The sequence below is a fragment of the Myotis lucifugus genome, unplaced genomic scaffold, assembly GCF_000147115.1.
Source record: "Myotis lucifugus unplaced genomic scaffold, Myoluc2.0 scaffold_273, whole genome shotgun sequence".
Classification (NCBI taxonomy): Eukaryota; Metazoa; Chordata; class Mammalia; order Chiroptera; family Vespertilionidae; genus Myotis; species Myotis lucifugus.
In genome coordinates this window covers 86,290-109,026 of record NW_005871321.1, presented here as the reverse complement: position 1 = coordinate 109,026, position 22,737 = coordinate 86,290, and the positions used below count along the sequence as shown (strand labels likewise).

General features: G+C 55.1%; 1 protein-coding gene across 1 annotated transcript in view; it reads left to right on the top strand.

Annotated features, from left to right (window-relative positions):
* The window catches only part of AKNA (AT-hook transcription factor), a 43,353-nt gene that overhangs the window by 9,684 nt on the left and 10,932 nt on the right, over positions 1-22,737 (top strand). Inside the window, 15 exon segments of the mRNA XM_023763040.1 lie at positions 111-164; positions 167-624; positions 626-1,165; positions 2,676-2,750; positions 7,961-8,117; positions 8,848-8,999; positions 10,704-10,763; positions 12,747-12,874; positions 13,547-13,754; positions 15,727-15,881; positions 15,985-16,167; positions 17,030-17,273; positions 18,232-18,338; positions 19,057-19,268; positions 21,040-21,199. Coding sequence (XP_023618808.1) covers positions 111-164; positions 167-624; positions 626-1,165; positions 2,676-2,750; positions 7,961-8,117; positions 8,848-8,999; positions 10,704-10,763; positions 12,747-12,874; positions 13,547-13,754; positions 15,727-15,881; positions 15,985-16,167; positions 17,030-17,273; positions 18,232-18,338; positions 19,057-19,268; positions 21,040-21,199 — 2,893 coding nt within the window.

The window sequence follows — 22,737 nt, the reverse complement described above, 5'->3', positions numbered from 1 at the left end:
GGCGTCTGCCATCCCACTGATGAGGAAACGACGCCCGAGGGGTGAATGACTAGGCAACATTCCACGGTGAGTCCAGACCCGAAAGTGCTAAGAGAGGACCTGTCTTCCAGAGTTTGAAGCAGAGGATGTGGACAGCCCAGAAAGTTCCAACTTGCCTCCCGACTGGCTCCCCAGCAGGAACCTCCGCTGGGCATGACTGAGGAGGAGCCAGAGGATGCCCTCGGAGATGACGAAGCCGGAGAGAGCTCCCCGAGGTCGGAGTATGAGGCTAGTCTCTGCTCTGGGGACGATGGAACCACCAGCCCCGTGGCTCTGGGGTGGGGTCACGCCACAAGCTGGGTGGCCTCGGGCAAACAAGCCAGTGGAGACACACTTCCAGAACATTCTGAGGTCAACCCAACTGTTGACCTCAGCTCTGCAAAGTCCTGGAGCAGTGGGACCGTGAGCCTCGGCCACCCTAGTGACAGCCTTGATTCTACCTGGGAAGGAGAGACGGGTGTCCCCCAGCCCACTGCCCTCGAGGAAACTTCACCACAGAGCCCCAGCCACCACCTCCTAAACCCAGATGACAGAACTGGAGGAGGCGTTGCTCTGGCAACGCCCACGGAATTCCAGGACTCCTCAGTCCCCCCCAGCCCAGAGCCTCCAGTGTCCTGCAGATAGATGGAGGAGAGGAGCGGCCAGTCTCTCCTGCCCTCGGCCGGGGGACCACGCCTGGAAGCGTGCACGGATATCACCTAAGGCGCTCCCTTCCCGATTCACTGGCTCCATCAGCCGCCTGAGTCCTCCGCCCAGGCCAGCCCCGCAGGACAGGCCGCGCAGGCAGGGAGCCACTGTGGCTGGCCACTCATCTTCTGATGCCCCCAACTACGGCCGGGGGCGGCTGAACTACCCGCTCCCTGATTTCTCTAAGGTGGGACCCCGGGTGAGGTTCCCCAAAGAGGACAGCTACCACCCCCCCAAGGCCAGGAGGCACAGCAAGCAGCCTCAGGACCCCATCCGACCCCTGATTTTCAAGTCACCTGCCGAGATTGTGCGGGAGGTGCTGTTGAGCAGTGGGGAGGCCTGCGTGGGAAAGGACCCACCTCCTGCCCACCCCATCACCAGGGTACCCCAAGAATTTCAGACGCCCGAGCAAGCCACCAAGCTGGTCCATCAGCTCCAGGTAAGCTGAACGCATGTCTACAGACATGTGGCCAAGGCCCCTGCTGCTGGCCTGGGAGGGTTGGGGGCCCTCGGGCTGGGCCAGGAGCCCCTGCTGTTGGAGAGAGGCCTGTACCCTGACCCATGGAGATCGTCCCAGCCCTTTGCTCAAAAAGAGAAGCGATCGCACTCATGCTTCGGGGATGGTCTGTGTTTGTTTTTAACTTCTGCTGTAAAAAAACTGAAACATACAAGAGTAAAAATAGCAAAATGAGCCCCCATCTCCATCACCCAGTTCCCACCCATTTACCCATCACCCAGCCCCTGGCAACCTTTTTCATCTATGGCTCCCCTCCCCCCGCTCACCCTACTGGAGTATTTTGGAGCAAATTTCAGGCATCAGATCATTTTATTCAAAAATATTTTAGTGCATACATTGAAAGATAAGGATTCTCCCTTAAACACAATACCACTATCAGCTAAAAGTTAACACCGATTCCTTAATATTACCGATACCCAGTCCATGTTCAGCTCTCTCCATGTGTCTCATAAGTGGCTTGTTTGTGTAGTGGGTTCGAATTAGGATCCAAACACAGCTCAAATATTGCATTTGGCCAGTGAGTTTTTCGGGTTGTGATCACCTGTTTATTTCCCCTCCAGACCATGAGCACCACCCAGGTAGGGAGTTTGGGGCAAGAACACACCCCCTCAGGAGGCTGGGGTTGCCTGCTGGCCTTGGGGCTGTGATGGGAGTGGCCACTGATGCCATTGCCTTGGTCAAGTTCTTCCTTCACTTGGGGTGACAGATGGTGGCAGCCTCAGGCTACCGTCCCTTCTGTGTGTATGCGATGGAAATTTTCTGTAAAGTAAAACTTTCCCTCACCCGCTGCTTGGTTACCAAGGTCTTGTTCCCATTGGGGAGACTCTGCCCTCATCAGTTTTCAGAACAACGCGCCACTTCCCTAGCATCCTGCAAAGGTGACCGGTGACGTCTGCTTTTGCTTTCCCCTCTAGCATGACTTGTCTTAATGACGCCCTTCTGTTTTGTTTAAGGAAAATAGTGACTCTGAGTAGATGCAATGGTCATTTTCAAGTCCTCTATTTTTGTACCAAGGGAACCCTTATCGTTCATTCTTTCAGCCATTAAAATGTACTTACTAAGCACATACTACATAAGCTGCGAGTGGGGAGTGGGGAGGACAGATGGGGGCCTCACCTACCCACAGAGCCCACAGACGGGCGGGGGATCTGGATTCGAGTAGTTACGGTCCTCGGTCCTCCGTGACGGGGGTATGTCATGCTTGGTACCACAGCCCGGGGACCCTCCTCCCTGATTCCTTGTCCGGACAGTGGGAGGGCTGCTGGCTGAGCTGCCCTGCTGCCTCTCACACCCCAGAATTTGGCCACAGGGGTCGGCATTACACGTGAGCCTGAAAGAGCCTCCCAGAAGCCCCTTTGGGGGGTGGGTTCCCTGTGGGGGCCTGGCCGCGAGGAGCCTGGGTGGTGACCACTTTGCTGTCCCTGCCCTGCAGGAGGACTACCACAAGCTCCTCACCAAGTATGCGGAGGCCGAGAACACCATCGACCAGCTGCGCCTGGGGGCCAAGGTACGGCTGGGTGGGGGAGGCGTGGGCCCTGGCCACCGGGGTTTGACCCTTTCCCACAGTCCGCCTCCTGCCTCCCGAGACCTGCCTCCTGGCCATAGTGGAGCCCAGTCCTTCCTTGTCCTACCGCAAGGTCACTTGGCCTGTGACCTTGACCAGAGGTCTCCAGGCCCAGGCTCCTTTATTAGTTGACGTTCTTGAATCCTAGATTCCAGGGTGCCCAGGGACTGCACCAGAAGCTCTCTCCTTCTAGGTGAGCTCTGGGCTCAGATCGCCTGGGCTGGATGCCTGAACCCATTGTTGCTCAGCTGTGTGACCTTAGGGAAGATCCTGGGGCTCTCTGAGCCTCAAGGAAGCAGCACAGAATTTCTTCTCAGCCCCTGGTGCTTGTTTCCTGGGCCTGATCCTCCCTGGGTCCCCACTCTGCCTTTCTTCTTCCCCACCATTGACCACAGCCTCCCCGCTCCGCCCCCCACTGAATGCTGAGTGAGTGCCAAGTGTTTGGCAGGGGAGCATGGAAGGAGAAACCCACCCACCCAAATAGAGCTGGCTGCCCGCCCGCCCAGCCCCCACCCCAACTTGGGAGGAGGCTGAGGGACCTTCCCCTTTTCTGGGGTGAGGCAGGAAGTGAGACCTGCGGCAGCCCCTGTGGTTTCCTGTCTCCCCCTCCCTGCTCTTGCCCCATCAGGTAGCCAAGGAGGAGGGGGCGGAGCTGAGGGGCAGAGGTGCAGACGCTCCCCTCCCTGGCCTCCCCTCTCCAGACCCCCACATGCTCCGGCCCTCCCCCTGCCACAGCGCACTCAGCTTCTAGCAGTGCTCTGAGTGTGGGCGGAAGCAGCCAGATGTGACAGCGGAAGGGGCCTGTCCTGGAGCCGTTCTCTGTCCCCACACTGGCCTCACACACAGGCCCTTCCCGTCCCAGCCTCCTCAGACACATGTGTACAGGGGGTTCATCGGACCTGCCTCTGGGCAGCCAGTGGGCTCTGCCCGGTATCTTAAGCCTCCTCATAGCTCTGAGCTTCTGAGTGGACTCAGGGGTGGGAGGGAGGGGTGCTGGGAGGACAGTAGAGGGGCTGGGTGGGGCATCCTCTCCCCGGAAGCCACATTCTCATGACTGCAGACCCCAGAAGGTCCTGCGGAAAGGAACTGTGATCCCGTGCAAACCCGCAGCGCCCTGTCTTACAGATTGGGGAACTGGGGCCCCAGGAGAGGCAGAGGCTGCCAGAGGTCACGGTCAGGGGTAGAGGCCCGAGGCATCTCCTCCCTCCCGCCTTTCCTTCTGTCCTTTCCTGATGAAGGGGAGGAGTTGGTATAGGGACCTGGCACCTGGCGAGTTCTTCCATAGAATTGGGGAATATTATTCTTATGAACAGTGTCACTATGGAGGTGTGTACTGGGTGCCCAGGCGCAGCGCAGACACGGGCAGGTGGACACGTGGGAGCACAGCCGCGGTGCCGCCTCGCATCCCCAACCCAGTGGGGACTGGGTCTCCCTGTATGCGGTCACCTCTGGTGCCTGAGACCCCTCAGGAGGGAAGCCGGGCGGGCTGGGAGTGGTTCGGTGCCAGCTCACCCACCCCCTTTCTGGGAAAAGGCCTCCTTGCCTGTGGGTTCTCCTCAAGAGAAGGGTGGGCATGGCCCGCTGGAGCCTTCTAGAAGCAGGGCAATATGCTGCTGGTCACCCAGTCTCACAGCTGCCCTGGGGAGCAGGAAGGCAGGGCTGTCCATCCCAGCGCGCTGAGGACACGGAGCTCAGGAGGGGAGGGGACTCGCCAGGTCCCACGGGGCCTAGGGCTTCCAGCCAGGCTTCTTGCTCTACCCAGGGCTCCGTAGACTCCACCCTGGGCAGGGAGGTGGAGGTGTTCCCGCCCCTTCGGGCCCCTCAGCCTGAGTGACCTCCCCTGGGCCTGCTGAGACCCTCCCTCTGCTCCAAGTCCTGCGTGGGGAGGGCTGGACCTACGTGGGGGAAGGAGGGAGCCAGGCTGGAGAGGTTGCCCTGGGCACCCAGGCCAGGCCTGGCAGTGGAGGGCCAGCAACAGTGGGGGCCCAGGGAGGAGACTGCCTTTGCTGAGCAGTGAAAGGTGCCAGGCCCTGGCCAAGAGGAAACCGAGGCTCAGCCAGGCGGAGGGGTTTGCTCAACATCCCACGGCTGGCAAGGGATGAAGAGCTGGGATTAACCCTAGGCCTGCCTGTTCCAGGGTGGGCGCTTCTCCCCACGCTGGGGGAGCCCAGCGACACTCGGTCTACGGCAGACATGAGGGGCCAGAGAGCATGATGCTGATGGAGTGATAACAACAATAACAATAAGGGATGTGAATGGCCACTGTCCTGGGGGATTTACCGTGGGGGAAACTGAGGCACAGAGCGGTTACGACATTGCCCAGGATCACTCCATAAATCGGTGCCAGAGCTGGGGTTTGATCGGGCAGTTTGGTTCCAAAGCCCACGTCCACCACCACACCGTCTAGCAGAACCAGGCTCTGGCTTCTGCTGCTAGGGAGCTGACCAGGAAGTCCATGGCCAGGCCTGGGACCATCCCCGGATCAGGACTGGGTGGGGGCAGGGAGCCCGGGTGGTCAGGCGTCACTGCCTGGCTCTGTTCTCTACACCAGCGTAGAGTCAGAGTTTATGGTGACCTCACATATTCGATGTCCAGTGGCCACCTCCCTGCAGCCTCTGTCCCCCATCTCAGCGCCTCTCAGATGCCTGGGGATCTGGGAGGCTGAGGAGACCAGAAATTACCCCAAAAAGAATGGAGGGATGGCGGAACACTGCCTTTTCTAAAAGTGTATGGTTTGAGGGCCACTAGTTGGTCCAAAACCCCCTGGTGGAGGTGGGATGTGGTGGGGGTTGGAGCAAGAGAGGTTTCTATGTTCAGAGGAATTGAGGAAACATCTCCTATTCTCTCCACTCTCTCCCCTTCTTCATCCCATTCATAAAGCCCATTAGCATTTTAAAGGCTGGGAGAAACCCATCTGTGCAGAGTGTAGTCAGTTATTTAACCCAATGTTTCCCACACTCACAGATTCCCCATTCACCGCCTAACCCCCCTAAGGGAGGGAGTGCAGCCTCGGGGAGCACCACGGGACACCGAGGCTTTAAGGGGCACCTTGGAGCCCAGGGGTGGTTCCTGCTGTGCTCTGGAGACGGCTCAGTAGCTGCCCACACCATCCTCAGCCCCCCCCTCCCCCCGAGGCATCTGCACAAGCCTTTGTCCCCTCTGCTTCAAGCTCCTCTGATCCCCAAAACAATGGGGCCTCGTGCTGGAAGCTGCTCAGTTCCTGTTGCTCCTCAGGTTGGGCCTTGGTGGGCCAGGTCTGAGGTTGGGGGAGGGACAGGTGAGACAGGGGGGCATGGAGGGCTGGGCTTCCCCCAGATTTGGGTCACCCTGGGAGGAGAGGGGTGCTGGTGGGCAAGGCCTCACATACAGTTGGGTCTGAGCAGATGGCTGAGGGGATTTATTAAAATCCAGCTTTGTTCTCTTTGAGGCTGGGCCTGAAAGAGGAGGAGGCAGCTGGAGGCCGAGTGTGGGGTGTGGGGTGTGGGGTGTGGGATGGGGGGAGTATGCCCATCTGATGATGCAGGGCCATTGTCCCTCACTTTGGAGCAGATTTTTCTGCCACAGCCAGGACGTGAAGAGCAGCTTAAGCAGGGAGAGGCTGCCTGGGGGCTAGGGAGCTCCTTCTACCAGGCCCACCCGGAGCTGCCCTCTCCTGACCTTGGGGAAGCACAGGGAAGTAAGATAAGCTGCCTGGGGTCTTGAGGAGCAGGGGGCACTGAGGCAACACAGGGGAGTAGCTTTTCCAGGGACCTGCCTTGGATGGGGAGTGATCTGTGGCGATGATGATGAAGGTGATAATGGTGATAATGATGATGAATATGATGATGATGGTGATAGTGGTGTTGATGGTGCTGAATAAGATGATGGGGATAATGGCGATGATAAAGATGATAATGGGGATAATGATGATGGGGATGATGGTGATAATGATGATGAATGATGGTGTTAATGGTGATGATGCCATAGTGATAGGTATTACAGTGATGATGGTGATGGTGATCATGGTGATGGTGATCATGGTGATAATGGTGATGAATGATGATGGTGCTAATGATGATGATGGTAAAGTGATGGGGATTATAGTGATGATGGTGACCAGGGTGGTGACAGTGGTAACAGTGGTGATGAAGGTGATGTTGAATGTGAAGGTCGTGGCTGCAGTTCACTGAACACTCACTGTGCATAGAGAGGTCAGTTAAGTCAGCTGCTCTGGGAGTCAAAGGTGGATGTGAACCCAGGCTCTGCAGAGCTCCCACGCGAAGCCAGGGATCAGCGAACTTTCTCTGCCGAGGGCCAGACAGTGCATATCTTCAGCTTTGTGGACCACGCAGTCTCCATGGCAGCGACTCAACAATGCAGTTGTAGCATGAGAGCACCCAGACTCAACACCTAAACAAATCAGCATGTCTGTGTTCACTAAAACCTTATTCACAACACACCATAGTTTGCCAACCTTGCTATAAACGACTGTACGGTGCATGGGTCTCCTTAAATTCTGAGCTTCGAAAGTCTTCCTTGGCTGGCTGCCTGACTCGACTTCTCTCTCACACCCTGGGCTACTTACCACGTCGGATTTATCCTCAGTGATGGCGATCTGCTACAACTGAGAAAACAGTTCATTTAGTTGTTGGTTTACTCATTTACTCAAAGCAGCCATTAATTGCTGATAATTATTATTAGAAAGTCTTTATTCATAAATATTATATCATTATAATATAATTATGCTTTCTCTATGTTAAATATATTTATATATTATGGTTATAGTATAAATTGTTATAACAAATATTATTTTAAAATTATCAATATAAAAAACATGGACTTTGGGGTCAAAGCCAGTTTCTAATCCCAGCCCAAGGATTTGTCCGCTGGGGATTTTGAGTTAGTGACTTAACCTCTCTGAGTCTCAGTGTCCTCTTCTGAGAAATTGGGATGATAGTCCCTGCCCTGCTTCCCTTTGGGGACCACCATCAAGAGAGAATGAAATGTAAGCCCTTCGCCCAGTGTCTGGCTTCCCTACCCTAGGGCTCCACTGACGGGAATAACAAATGCATGTTTGTTGAGCGCCTGAGTGATGGTGTGAATGAGGGTAAGACCTTTAGCGTGGGTTTGCCCCAATCCTGACTTGGCCCTGCCTGTGCCCCTCTCCCTCACAGGTAAACCTGTACTCGGACCCACCCAAGCCCAGCCACAGCATCCACATGGGGATGGTGTCCCAGGGGACCAAGGTCCTGACCTTCACCATCCCACACCCCCATTCTGTGGAGCGGTGGGCGGGGCCTGCTGAGGCCCCACAGACCTCCGAGGCCTCAGGTGAGTCTGGGAGAGGAGTCATGGCCGGAGGGCTCCCTCTGCCTGTCATTCTGCTCAGGGGCCACTTGGTTCACCCTCGGGTGGCACTGGCTTCAGGCCCGGGGAGAGAGGAATGTGCGGCCCCTCTCGGGGCCCTTTGAGGTGAAGAGGTCAAGTGGAGGTGTGGAAAGTGTCTTGCTTTAAGCCAGAGAAGCCTGGAGGATGCCCTCCCTCTGCTACTTGGCAGCTGGGTGATCTTGGGCGAGTTGCATGACAACAAAGAGTATTGTCACCGTGGAGCCCATATGGGGACCAGGCCCTGTGCTCAGCCTTGCCACGCATGATCCCACTTAATCCCCCGTTAATCTCCATGGCTGGGTGCCTGCTGGGGTTACCCATTGACGGTTAAGAAGACCGAGGCTCAGGAGAGGCGAGCCCGTGCTGAAGGTCACACTGCTGCACAGGGGAGGGTGGGATTAGAACTCGCATCCCCCTGAGTGAGAGCCCACGCTGTTCCTGGGATTCCCGAGCCTGGCTGGGCTCCAGCTGTGTGATGCGGGGCAGAACCAGACCTTGTTCTCTCCGGTCGATGGGGACAGCACTGCCCAGCCCACTCCTGTGGGCCTGGGTGAGGAGGGCGTGACCAGGAGATGAGTGATGGTGGAGGCAGTGGTTTGGGGGTGCAGCAGCAGGGTCTCAGCCCCAGGAAGGACCATCCTTGGCTCCAGTGTCCCGTGGTTGTGTATTCCAGGGGGGTCGTCAGCTCCAGGAGACCCAAGCCCCTCGTCCTCCAGTGCGCCCACCCCAGGGTGTCTTCCGGAGAACCCGGGCATCGCCCCGGACCAGGCCCCGGCAGAGCGGACCCAGGCGCTGGCTTCTCAGGCCAGACGGTTCCTGGCCAAGGTGAGTGGAAGCCCCGCTTTGCCATGTGGGACGTAAGTCGCCTGGAGAGAGTGGGGCCTCTGCCTGCTGAGCGGAGAGGCTCTGTGAGGCTCACTGCCCCTCCCCTACAGAGGTCCCTGATCCTGCCTCCCCTCCCACGTGGCTCCAGCCTCCTCCTCGTCACCCTGAGCGAGGGGTCACTCCCACATCACCCAGCTTGTTCGTTCATTTCATGACAGAAATCAGTTCTCAGCCACCCCTCAAAGGGCCTTCATATTTTCATCACACAGTACAAATAACAGTGAATAGTTTGCAGGTCTGTTTGTAAGTACACCCTTGGCCTTATTCCAGAAGCAGTTAGAAAATGCGTCCATTATAACCACATTATACGAACGGAAGTGAGGAAACTGGGGCAAAGGGGAAGAAAGCGTAGAAAAAAATTAAAATGAACTTTGGGCGAAATGAGTAAACAGTATTCTGTTGGACCCTGAACACTGTCGGGTTCATGTTTGCCTTTGAGCTTCCTGTTGTCAGTGCAAAAAGGGAAATGGAGTTGTCACATATATGACCATGTTCAGAAAACTAATTCCTTCAGAGACACACCAGCATCCTTTTCTTTTTTTGGTGACAGCTTTATTGAGATATAATCAACTCATTTTAAAGGAAGGCTTCAGTGATTTTTACTGTATTCACAGTCACGTACCGCTACCACAATCAACGTAACATTTTCATCAGACATAAGAAAACTCCATATCCGTGAAGCAGTCACTCCCCAGGTCCCATTCCCCGACCCCTGGTGGCTGCTCGTCTACATTCTGTCCCTGTGGGTTTGCCTCTCCTGGACATTTCATATGCTAATTGTCCCTTTGAGTCTGGCTCTATGATCCCCAAATCCTCGTATGCCACTTTTCCTGATGAAAACATTTATTATCATGGTAATAGATGCACACAGGACACAGGTATAGTCAGTGAAAAGTCTTTCTCACCCTTGCCCTTCGTTCCAAGCAAAAATGTTCAACGCGCTCACATGCATTTACAGAAATGGTCACACAAGTATAGGGTACCTTGACGTTTTTAATGGGTGGGCAATAAATTGACTCTGTTCGAAGTTCGAAGGAGGTAGAGAGTAGAAAACCTCCCTCCCACCCCTGCCCTTCCACCACTCAGTTTTCCCCAGAAGTAATTAATGTTTCCGTGTCTTGCATCCTTCTCGAGAGAGCTTATATACAAGCAACTGTATTTATAGTTTTCCTTTTTTATTCACCACATATTTTATACAGATGGCAGCACACGAGAAACACTGCCCTGGTCTTGGAGGCATTCATACACCAGAACATACACATGTGCCTTCCTCTTCTTGTCTGCACACTATTCCACAAATTGGCATTTAAACTATCCCCTCACCCCCACCCCACCCCACCCCACACGGACCACGCTGCAGCACATATCCTGCCTCATAGGTCTTCGTGCACATGAGTGAGTGCGCTTTGCTGTCCATAGATTCCTGGAGGTTCCCCTTTAATTTTCCCAAGGCGGCCATGGCCGAGGTTGGGGATGAAGTCAGTTTCTGGCTCATGCCTCTCCGGGCTTGGCAGAAAACCCACATCCCGAGGCGGGACCCAGCTCCTCGTGCCAAAGCGCGAATGTGGCTGAGTGCGGGGGTCCGCAGGGCTCCTCTTCCAGGGTGCGGGTTCATGGCGCGTGTTTCCTTCTCCCCTTGTGCAGGTGGAGTCCTTCGTGGGCCTGATGCAGGCAGGACGGCTGACGCCCCAGGATCAGCTCAAGGTACCGCCCACTTGGGGAGATACCCTTAGAGCTGCCAGATAGCTGCTCTGTCCCCCCATCTCCGAGCCTCTGAAGCCCCATCTGCCACAAGATGGGCCAGAGAAGCCAGACACAGCGTCTCCTTTCAGAAGAATCGGTCCCTGCTTAGCTTCCCATGATAGTGATCATTATCTCGCAATGGCTGCCACTTATTAAGCAACGGTGGTACCACCGTGGCAAGCTGGTTAAGTACATGATTTCATTTTATCATCATAAAAACCCAGCAGGGCAGTGACAGTCCTCACCAACATTTAACGGGGTTGCAGCCGAATCCCCGAGAAGGGACTTGGAGGTCACACAGCTGATAGATGGCAGAGCCTGGTCTGTCTGAGTCCCACGTCCAGGGTCATGATCACTGCCCTGCATGGCTTCCCACCAGTTATCCCGCTCTCGGCCCCCAGAAAGAGGCCTTTTCTTTTTTCTTTTCTTTATTATAGTAGTAATTGCCCCAAACTGAAAACTAGCTGGGGAGCAGGGGGATGGGGGAGACCCCTGATCTAGCCATTATGGGCTTACTTCCTTTTGGACTTCGGTATGTCTAGGTAACTGTCGTATGTAAAACTTGGGTTTCTGCTGCATCCACCAGCGTCCCAAAGGAGCAGGCAGAGCTCTCAGAGCTGGGGGGTGGGGGGTGGGGGTCAGTGAAGGGGCAGTTAGCAGGGTTGTGGCAGCGTCAGGGGCCTGACCAGGAACAGGGCAGCCCAGCGACCAGCACCTGCGACGGAGCCATTCCCTCCCGCTGTCTCTCCTCTCGCCCTGTGACCTCTCATGGGTGCCTCCCTCTGGACAGACCCCACGGGAAGGCAGCGTGTAGGGAGCCCAGTTGACGATCCAGGCACAGAACAGGGTGGGGAGAGAGAGGGCCAGGAGGGACAGATGCAGCACACCTGGTTTGTAGAAAACATAACGTGCGGGTATTCCCCTCTGTTGTATAGACATCATATGCATTTACCAGTTACGAACATGGGATATGTTTTATGTCATCTCATTGAGTGGGTGATCAAGGACCGTGGACATGAAAACCATCCATCTTCTTTACCTCTACCCTAATTCCTCCATAGACAGGGAGGTTGGGAGCCGTTGGAAGATCACGCTCGACTGGGGACTATGGGCACTAGGTTGTCTTGGCCTCAGTGTCGTCAGCATAGAGTGAGTGGAAGGGATGACACCAAGTCAGGGATACTGAGCCCCCCCCCTCCCCCCCATAGGTTCAGCCACGTGTGAGCTATTATCACATTTACTGTGCCGGCCGGGCATACGTGTTAGGCCCATGAGCTCTGGAGCCGGAGGGCCTGGGTTCCAGTCCTGATGGCTCACTTGCTCACAGTGTGACCATCACCAATAACCTCTCTGGGCCTGTTTCCTCTTTAAACGAAGAGGCTAACCTACCCCTCTCCTTAGGGTTTGTTGAAGGTTAAATGGATAATGAGAACTCCTTTAGCACAGGCCCTCAATGCTCGGTGATGTTACTTATCATTATTAGAGGCATGATGGTGATAACATCATCCATCGTGATGATCTATAAGGATTCGGGAAAGAGTAAAGTTCCCAAACCCACAATGTTGCAAATCAAGGATGAAGACCGTGGGCTCTCAAGTACTAGGTCCTTAGGGGGACACTGTGATAGCGTATTTGATACTACAACTGTCATGGAACATTGGGGCTCTTAGAGTTCTACCCAGGAGGGACTGGTCCCTCGGGAGCTGGCGCCGAGGCTCCGTGCCACACCTCTGCGGTGCCAGCCTGATGGCAGACGGCTCAACCAGGGCGGGCAGGCTCCAGAGGGCCCCAGCCGCAGCCTCCCAGGGACTCGGGCCCAGAGGCCTCCGCAGGCCCAGGCTGAGTCCCATGGCCCTGCCCTGGGCGGTCTGGCCCTCTGTGTCTGCAGGGAGGGAGTTCACAGGGGCTGGGCACGCAGGTCTGCCTCACCGGGTGTGGTTTCAGGTCTTCCAGCAGCTGAAGGCTGCCCACTCGGCCCTGGAGGAGGAATACCTGAAGGCCTGCAGGGAGCAGCACCAGGCGCAGCGGCTTGCCGGCTCCAAGGGGGCACCTGGGAAGTTTGATCCTGGCAGGTACTGCTGGGGAGGGAGGCTCGGGAGAACAGAGAGGGCAGGCCCCCTCCCTCGGTCACCAGGAGGGGCACACTTCATTCTCATAATGTATACGCTAGGGCAGCGGTTCTCAGCCTGAGGGTCGAGACCCCTTTGGGGGTCGAACAACCCTTTCACAGGGGTCGCCTAAGACCATCGGAAAACACATATATAATTACATATTGTTTTTGTGATTAATCACTATGCTTTCATTATGTTCAATTTGTAACAATGAAATTGGGGGTCACCACAACATGAGGAACTGTATTAAAGGGTCGAGGCATTAGGAAGGTTGAGAACCACTGCACTAGGGGAACAGGAAAGTCCTATCGTAATTAGGCACATATTCCAACGGGTGAATATTCAAGGCTGAGATTTGTGTCTTCTGGTCTCCCTACAGTGGGGTGTGACCTTAGAGATAGGGACTGTAACCCCTCGTTGGAGAAGGGGGAAACTGAGGCCAGAGGGGGGAGGGATTTACTCCAGGTCCCATAGCCTGCTGGTGGCAGAGGAGGACTCGGGCTGAGGCCTCCGATTCCCCGTGGTCTAGACCCTCCATGGGCGTCCTCTGGGGTACGCTCTGAAGCGCGGCCTCCCAGACATGCCCGATGCAACTGCCATCCCAGTGCCCGGAGCTGGTGTTTCCCCTTCCAGGGAGCTGGAGGCGGAGATATTCCAGCTGGGCGTTCGCCTGGAAGAACTGAAGGACCACATGGAACAGAGCCAGCAGAAGCCTGAGCGAGCCGGGTCAGACTCACCTCTGGACAGCCCCCTGGCCACGCCCTCCCGCCACCGGCCAACGCGCTTGCCTTCTCCCTCGGGACAAGCCCACACGCCGGCCATCCAGACCCTCGGCCTTGAGGTATCTCTCTGCCCATCGTGTTGGTCCGTTCCATCCTTCATTCATCTCTTCATTAATTGACTTCTTTACTACATATTTATGGAGTGAGCACCCCTATGCCAGGACCCACGACACATGGTGGGAAATCAGTGGGAAGCACAAAAATAGGTGGCTTCTACCCTCATGGAGTTTTCTGTCTGGTTGAACCAATTACACCGTCATTTAATTGTAATTTTGATCAGTGGTCTGAAGGAGAATTATGGGGTTCTATGAGAGTAGATAACAGGGTAACATAAATGAGTTTGAGGGAGTCAGATAAACTTTCCTTGAGGAAGTAATGTTTAAGTGAGATCTGAGGGTGAGGAGGAATGACCAGGAACAGAAGAAAAGCTGTCCAGCAGGGAACACAGCCGGTGCAAAGGGCCTGTGGCTAGCGTATGGGAAGTGAAGGGGCCTCTGAGAGAGTGGCTGCAGAGGCAGGCAGGGGCTCCATAATGTGGGGGCTGGTGGCTCACATCAAGCATTTGGTCCTAAACTGCCAGGTTTTTAATTTTTAAAAAATTTTTATTTATTGACTTGAGAGAGAAAGAGAGAGAGAAACATCAATTTTGGCACTCCACTTATTTACGCATTCATTGGTTGCTCCTTGGATGTGCCCTGATCGGGGATCGAACCCGCAACCTTGATGTAGCTGGACGATGCTCTAACCAACTGCGCCTTCTGGCCAAGGCTAACCTGCTAGGCTTTCAACAGGACATGACCTAAGAAGATTTGCAGGTAGGCCAGTCAGAGACGGGGAGGTGGCAGAGCGGATGGAAAGATGCACACGAACTTGAGAGGTTTAGAAGGCACATTTGACTGGACTTGGAATGGAACTGAGACGGGAGGGAGCCAAGGGTGACCTCCAGGCTTCTAGCTTTGGGTACTGGATGGATTTGGGGGCTGTTCACCAAGACAGGTGTCCGTGGACAAGGGCTGTCCATGGAAGGGGCTTTGTAGACCTTTCTCTAGTCCACGTCACAGCCCCTGAGAGGTGATCACCATCTGTGTTTTGTGGTGGTCGCACAGGTGACGAGGTGGAGTCTCTGCCTCGCGCCTGTGCTCCTTGCTGCCTGTGCTCCTCCCTGCCTGTGCTGCAAGAACATCTCTGTTGGGGATTGGAGCAGGAGAATGCTGCCTGCCGGGTGGGGCGGGGGCTGGTGGGGGGCGGGCACGGCTTTAAGGGAGATTCTCTCACATTGTGCTCTGTCCCAGTTTGAAGGAAACTATACCAGGTGCTCTCTCTTCTACTTACTGGTACAAGCCTGAGTGTGTGAGGGACTTCCATGCTCCCGCTGTGAAGGTGTTTTGGGGGCTTGGATGTCCATCCTGGAATGGAGGGGGGTCAGGAGATATGCTTCTGGCAGGAAATCTGGGTTGAAATCTCAGCTCTGCCCCTGACTTCTGTGTGACTTTGGGCAAATGATTTGCGCCTTAGTTACATGTCTGTAAAATGGGCTATGATAATCGTATGTACTGGTGGGATTGTTGTGAGGTGATCTCTGTACAGTGTCTGGCATGTAGTAGGTGCTCAATTAATGGTAGTTATTGCTGAGAATCATATGATCCAGTCCCTACATTTTGCACACACATAGAAAGGGTGGTGGTGGTAGTGAGTCTGACCTATTTTTTACTCTGCCACACCAGCATGAGGAAGGTCCTTAAAAAAAAGTAAAGTTTAGCCCGGCCAACGTTGCTCAGTGGTTGAGCATTGACCTACAAAACAGGAGGTCACAGTTCGATTCCCCATCAGGGCACATGCCTGGGTTGCATGCTTGATCCCCAGTGTGGGGTGTGCAGAGGAGGCAACTGATCAATGATTCTCATGGACATTTCTATCTCTCTCTCTTTCTCCCTCTTCCTTCCTCTCTGAAATCAATAAAAACATATATTTTTTAAAAGTAATGTTTAGGGATCTGCTGAATCTCTGCCCCTCCTCCTTTCTGGCCCCCAGCCTGACGCTCCCAGCACTGACCCCTGCTCATTGCACATGAACGTGGAGGTGAGCCCTGCAGGCAGTGAAGTGGAGGACAGGCTGCTGGGCCTCCCGGCCTCTCTCAGGCACAAGGAGCTGCAGGTGGAGCAAGACTTCCATGGGCTCCTGGAGCGGTGAGTGCCCAACAGGAGGGAGCCGGGTATCGGGCCCCATGGCTGGATCTTGGCTGTCCCTGCTGGGCAAAGGTCATCCCGCCCCCCGTGTGTCCTTCTGCAGGTACCTCAGTGTGAAGTCCCTCCCAGAAGCCATGAGGGCGGAGGAGGAGGGGGAGGAGGAGGAGCAGGGCAGAACCCTGGAAGTGGATGGGTCAGCTTCAGCTCCGGGGAAAGCACAGACCACCAGGCTTCCCTCACAGCAGCTCCCGGTGCGGGCGGAGAGAAGCCACGGGACCCCCCTCGAGTATGTCTGTGAGCCTCCCCCACTCGCCCCAGACCCACTCTGACAGGGTGCTGACTGTCTTAGTGAGTTAGGCCGCTCTTCACAGTGTGGACATGGCTTTCCTGGCCTGTAGCTCAGCGTCGCTCCGGAATATGGGACGTGCCCATTGACAGCGCTTGACTTGGCTTTGGGTTGTGGGATGTGAGTTTCAGGAGGTGAGACGCAGCATTAAACACAGTCTTCTCCTTGTCAGTCCGACCATCGAAGTGCATCCAGGAGAGTCTGAATGAGTACTAACATGTCTTTCTTGGGCTTCCTTTAGAGAGAGATAGAGATAGAGATAGAGATAGAGATAGAGATAGAGATAGAGATAGAGATATAGAGATGGAGAGAAACGGAGCAGGTCTCGGGCCTGAGCCTTCACCAGGCAAAAGGATCTATGTAGGTAGAATACAACAATATTGTCTTCCTGTTTATTTTAAAGTTAGTTTCTCTTTGCAACACAAAATATCGATCTTCCATTTATAATGGGGACAAAGTCTTTCTGAGTACCGGTAGACGGGTGTTTGTGGAAATGGCTGACAGAGGGAAGATGGGGTGCAGATTCCCGAGGCCTGGGAAACGCTGCTTTCACTCATCTGTTTCCACGCTGTTTCCCCTGCGGTGTGTTGGGTGCATTCTTTTGGCATCACATTTTACAGTCGAGAAAAATAAGGTTCAGAGAGGGGAGGTGTCTTGCCCAAGGTCACATAGCTAGAAGGTGACAGAGCCAGAGTGGGCACCCAGGGGTGTCTGACCAGAGCTTGTGCCCTGGACTGCTTGACTCCCAGGGCAGGGCTGCCCGGCTCACGCCACGGCCTGACATCCTCTCCTCCGCTGCCAGGGAGGCTGTGGGGCAGTCGGAGTCCATGAAAGCAGCAGGCTTCCATGCATCCATGGCCGGAGATGGGCACCAGCTGGGCCTGGGCCAGGCCGAGGCAGCTCCCCCGGGCCCTGGTAGGCCACCCCACTCCCGGGGCACCAAGCCGGCGGCGTCCCACCAGAGCAGTCTGACCAGCCTGGAGGGAAGCGGCATCTCCGAGCGCCTCACACAGAAGTCTCTCCGCCAGGCTGGTGGGCACCTGGAGGTAGGTGTCCAGGGGCACGGGCTCAGCCTCAGGGAGCTTTCTGCCCCCAGGCCTTTGCTCACACCGTTCCTTCTGGGAATGTCTGCTCCTGTCGCTGCCAGTCACCATCCTGCCCAACAGACAGGGCTTAGGCCCAGTGCCACCTCTTTGCCTTCGCCTCCCCCAGCCCTGTCCCTCTGCCAGCACCTCCTGTTCCTCCTCTGAGAGCTTGTAGCCCCCTCAGCCCGCCTAGCACAGCTCGGGGACGGTTCTGGACTCCATGCCCTGTGTGTGCCATTGGAGCAGGGATTTTAAACTGTAAACAGGGGTCACGGATCACTATGGAAATGTGACTTGTGTTACGGAATGTGACTTATTCCCAGAGAATCACACACACACAGACACACACACACACACATGCACACACGTCGTCCTAATGCCATGGTAAGGCATCCGCACTGGAGCGTGAGGGCAGGCCCTGGCTCACTCTGTGTGTGCTCTGTGCCTTGCACGTGAGCCCGGGTGTGCAGGGAGTGTGATGGAGTTCCTTTTCCGATTCACTGGGCATTTCTGCAGTCAGAGAGGACCATGGTGTCCAGGCCCAGGCCAGGCGACACGAAAATGAGCCTCCTCTCCCCATAATGGGACCGCTGTCCCCTCTTTCTGTTCCTCAGCTCGGGAGTCTGCAGTGCCCCTCCCCAGGGCCGCGGCTCCCACTCCTCAGGGAAGGGGGACTCCCTCCGGGTCTCTCAGGGTGTGGAGTCTCCGCTCTTGGACTGGGGCTCATGGGACTCCACCCCTGGGGACCCTCACCCCTGGGCCTGGCTGTTGGGAGCTGGGCCAGTCTCCCCAGTCCAGTCTGTCAGCCTCTGGAACGTGAGGCCCCAGGCCAGGACGCGGAAGTCTTCCCAGTCTTCCCAGTCTGCCCAGTCTGCCTCGGGCACATTCCTCGGAATTAAAGGGACACTGCCTCTTTCAGGAGTCCTGGATGGCATCCCCCGAGACAGACAGTGGCTTTGTGGGCTCAGAAACCAGCAGAGTGTCGCCCCTAACGCAGACGCCAGAGCATCGGCTCTCCCACATCAGGTACCCCGGGGACCCCACCATTGTCCCCTCAGTGCCACACACCTGAGATAGCCTGGGAATCGAGGGACCTGTGAGCCCAGAGCAGGGGCTGATGGCCTGGGCATTCTTAGAGCCTTCACTCATCCCCCCAACAATGCTTCCTCGCCCCCATCTTATTGATGGGGGAACTGAGGCTCAGAGAGGGAAAGGGACCGCCCAGCGTCACCAGCCAGTTAGAGATAAGGATGTGTCGAGCACATAACTGAGCGAATGGTGAGTGAATAATAGAAACTGGGAGGGTGGCGTGAGGCGAGCAAAGGACGAGGACAGAGGGCAGTTGGGATGGAACCCAAAGGGAAGAGACCCCTGGAACCCAAAGGGAAGAGAGAGGGTGGAGGGACTCAGGTGAAAGGTGAGTGATGGAGCCTCAGAGCCAGGGGGAGGTGAGTGATGGAGCCTCAGAGCCAGGGGGGGCCCCACGGGGACCCCCATGGCAACCGGGGCTGCAGGGGAAGAAAAGGATTGGAAATTCTGCTTCTCTGTGTATCTCCAAAAACAAAATGGGGTGGGCAGCTGGCGGGTGATAAAGGCATGTGTAATGGGGTGCGTCCTCAGAAAGACCCCTCCAGGGTGCACAGCCCTAAAGTCCGGAGCCATTGGTTTAGGGTGTGGAGGGGCTCAGAGGCTGTGGCCTCTCTCTCCATGACCTCAACATGTCTCTCCCTCCGTGATCCCCTAGTGCCCCAGGGACATTAGCGCAGCCCTTCACTGCTTCTGTGCCCCGGGATGCAGCCTCCCACCCCCACACCAGGGGTCCACCGGTCCCCAGAAGAGCCACTGAGCCGAGAACGCCCAGGAGTCGAGCCCAGAGGCACCCCTCCACCCGGGACAGCCCTCTCCGCCAGAGGGCACCCAGCTTCCTGCTGGAGCCGGCGGTGGCAGCCGAGATGGGTGAGTGGATGTACCTGGGTTGGCTAGGCCCTGGCGGTGGCCGGATTGCCTGGATTAAAGAAATCAAACCCACAGAAAACTTGCATTAGCCTTTAAGATACAAAATATCGTACAGGCTCATTGTAGGAAAATTTGAAATCACAGGCAGGAAGGACACAAGGGAACAAAAGAAAAAAATACACTGCAAACTGTCCATGCTGACATTTTGGGGTAGAACCTGCGGGCTGCTTTCTATGCCAGTGTGTGTGTGTGTGTGTGTGTGTGTGTGTGTGTGAGCTGATTTACATATACCTAAAATGGAAATAGGATCATATTATACATGAATGTTTGATAACCTTTTCCCCCCCATGAATGTTTGATAACCTTTCCCCCCCATTAATCACTGTATCATGAACACTTTCCATGTCTATAAAATCTATCTCTAATTACTTTTTACTGAAATAAAACGTACAGGAAAGAACACAAATGGATGTGTTTTCTCAAAGTGAACACAGACCAAGAAACGAAGCATGATCAGAGCATTGGCACCCCCTCCAGCCCCTTCCATCACTCCTGCCCTCCCAAGGGGAACCACTGCTCCGATGTCTAAAACCTCAGATCAGTTTTGCCTCATCATTTAAATTTTTTTAAATGAAACGTTAACTTAAAGCTTTATTAATTAATCATAGAAGTCTTACCCTGAGATTCCACGTGCCCTTCGCCCAGGTTCCCCCTAATGTCACAGCCGGATCCTGACACGGACTCCGTCCGATCCTCCACACACAGGCCCGCTCTGTTGCCCCTTTACCAGCATAGACCCACCTACGTCCCTCCCGCCTCCACGCTCTCCGCAGCTCCTGGTAACCACTCATCTGTCCTCCTGTCTATAATTTTGTCATTTCCAGAATGTTATGTAAATGGAGTCGTATAATATATGTCCTTTGGGGTTGGCTTCTTCAGTCCGCATTGACTCTCTGAAGGTTTCTCTAGACCAGTGGTTCTCAACCTTCCTAATGCCGCGACCCTTTAATACAGTTCCTCATGTTGTGGTGACCCCCCCCCCAACCATAAAATTATTTTCGTTGCTACTTCATAACTGTAATGTTGCTACTGTTATGAATCGTCATGTAAATATCTAATATGCTATATGTGTTTTCCGATGGTCGCGACCCACAGGTTCAGAACCGCTGATCTAGACTGTCCCACGTATTTGTGGTTTGTTCCTTTACCTGTGGAGACTCCCAGGGCTCACTGTTGTTAACCCATGGGCCAGATTAGCGGTCTTAGCCCCTGGTTGCCCATCCCTTTGGGAGACTAAAGTGATGAACGTCCTCCCCCAAAACACGCTCATAGGCAAAGGTGTGACTCATTTCAGAGAGAGGTGGAGGCTCCGAAGCCAATTCCAGAATGACAGTGAGATGCACGACAGAGTCTGGGGGACCCACGTGAGGAACAATGAGCTCTTTGTGTGTGTGTGTGTGTGTGTGTGTGTGTGTGTGTGTGTGTGTGTGTGTGGAGGGTGTCCTGGAGGCTTGGATCTGATGCCAAAATAGTGGGCTGTGAGGGGCTTGCTAATTACAAGGAGCTTAGCAGGCCGAGCTTAGCGCTCCAAACACCCAGCAGAAACCATGTCTTCTGGTTTTGGGGTTGGTGGGTCACTGACCTCATCAGGAACTTGATTGTGACCTCAGCCGGGCACTGTCTCTTCACCCCCCATTCTTGCACCCAGACAAGTTTGCACAGTGAGGGTCTTCTCCACTTAACTCCCTTTGGTCTCCGTCTGCCTTCCCAGTGGTCCCTGGCTCGCAGCTGGAGGGGCGAAAGCGGATTTCTGAGCAGCTCCGCCCCAGCACGGGAAGCAGCCCAGCCTCCACCCAGGGCCCTGCAGCGGCCGCTCTGCCCCACGGACCGGCAGACACCACCTCAACCCTCCTCACCAGGACAGGGCGAGAGTAAGTCAGGTGCTTGGGCACTGCAGATTCAAGGTCGTCACAGAGACCAGAGAGTGATGCCGAGGGAGGCAGGGGCTTGCTCAGCCCTCACATGCAGCGCTGGCTCCCGCCTCCCAGGCTATTGCTGTGGGACCTCAATGACACGTCTCCACCAGTGGGAAATGACCTGGAGGGTCACCTTTCGGGTGCTAAAACCTCTCTTCCTGCCCCCCAACATGTCCCTCCCAAGATATGTCTGCACTAGCCAGGGATGTGTTTTCTGCAGTTTATGCATTCATTGTATGAACTGAGAAGAGACTTTTTCTTTCTTTTTTAAAAAAATATGTTCCTATTGATTTTTTTAGAGAGAGAGGAAGGGAGAGGGAGAGGTAGAAACATGGATGCATCAACATCCATAGGCTGCCTTCTGCACGCCTCCTGCTGGGGATCGAGCCCACAGCCTTGGCACGTGCCCTGACCAGGAGTCAACCGGTGACCTCCTGGTGCGTGGGTTGATGCTCTACCACTGAGCCACCCTGGCCGGGCGAGACTGTTTTTCACTTCTCTTCTTTTTAATCCAAGCACAGTTTTTCTGCTAAGAAAGTAGTTCCTTGCTTGGTGGAGCAGAAATGGGGAAATAGGTTGGTCAGCTGTCTTACCTCTCCTCTGAGTTGCTTTTGGCCCAGTGATCCCTCTCAGGCCTTTGCTGGGACGGGGTGTCTGCCCCAGAATCCTGGGGTGCACCCGGGAGACAGTTGTGCAGTAACCACCCGAAACCTCCGCGGCTTGTGCAATCATGGGGCCGTGTGTGCTGTTGTCTTTGTAAAGTCAGGTCCAGCTGCTGGCGTTTGGCTTCCAGGCCTGAGTTTAGTGAGTGTACCCCTGACATTCATATGGGAATTCGAGGCGTAGGAATAGAATAGTGGACGAGACACTGTACTTGGCCTCATGAGGGTCCCCATCTTGTAAGATGGACAAAGAAACAGGTGGTCACCCCCCTAAGTGTGGTAAGTACAGTGATGGCAGAGGCTCGACGGGCTGTGGAAACACCGAGAAGGGGCATTTAGCTCAGTCAGAGGCTTCAGGGAGGGCTTCCTGGAAGAAGTGGTATCTCAGCCGAGATCAGAGGAAGAGTCATGAAAGAGTATCCCAGCAGAGGGAACAGCATGTGCAAAGGTCTCGAGGTGAGAGGGCACCATCATCTTTGAGGAGTCAAATGTTCATTCTAGCCAGACCCTTGAGTGAGAGGTGATGGGTGTTGAGCAGTAAAGGCAGAGAGGTCGATGGGGAGACGTGGTGGGGGATCATGGATGCCACAATTAGAGGTTGGGATGGTGGCTCAGCTCAGAGGTGTTCCCTGAATATTCTTGAGTGCGTACAGATTCACGTGAGCCCAGTGCGGGTGTCTGAATCAGAGGAGTGGGTGGTCAGGCTGACGTCTTACCAAGAGCCTCTGCCGTTATCTGTTTGTGAATGAAGTCCCGCAGACTGACAGGGGGCCTAACCCACAAAAATGGTGTTGGTTGTTATTGGTAGTCGAGGCAATAACATCCAAAAAA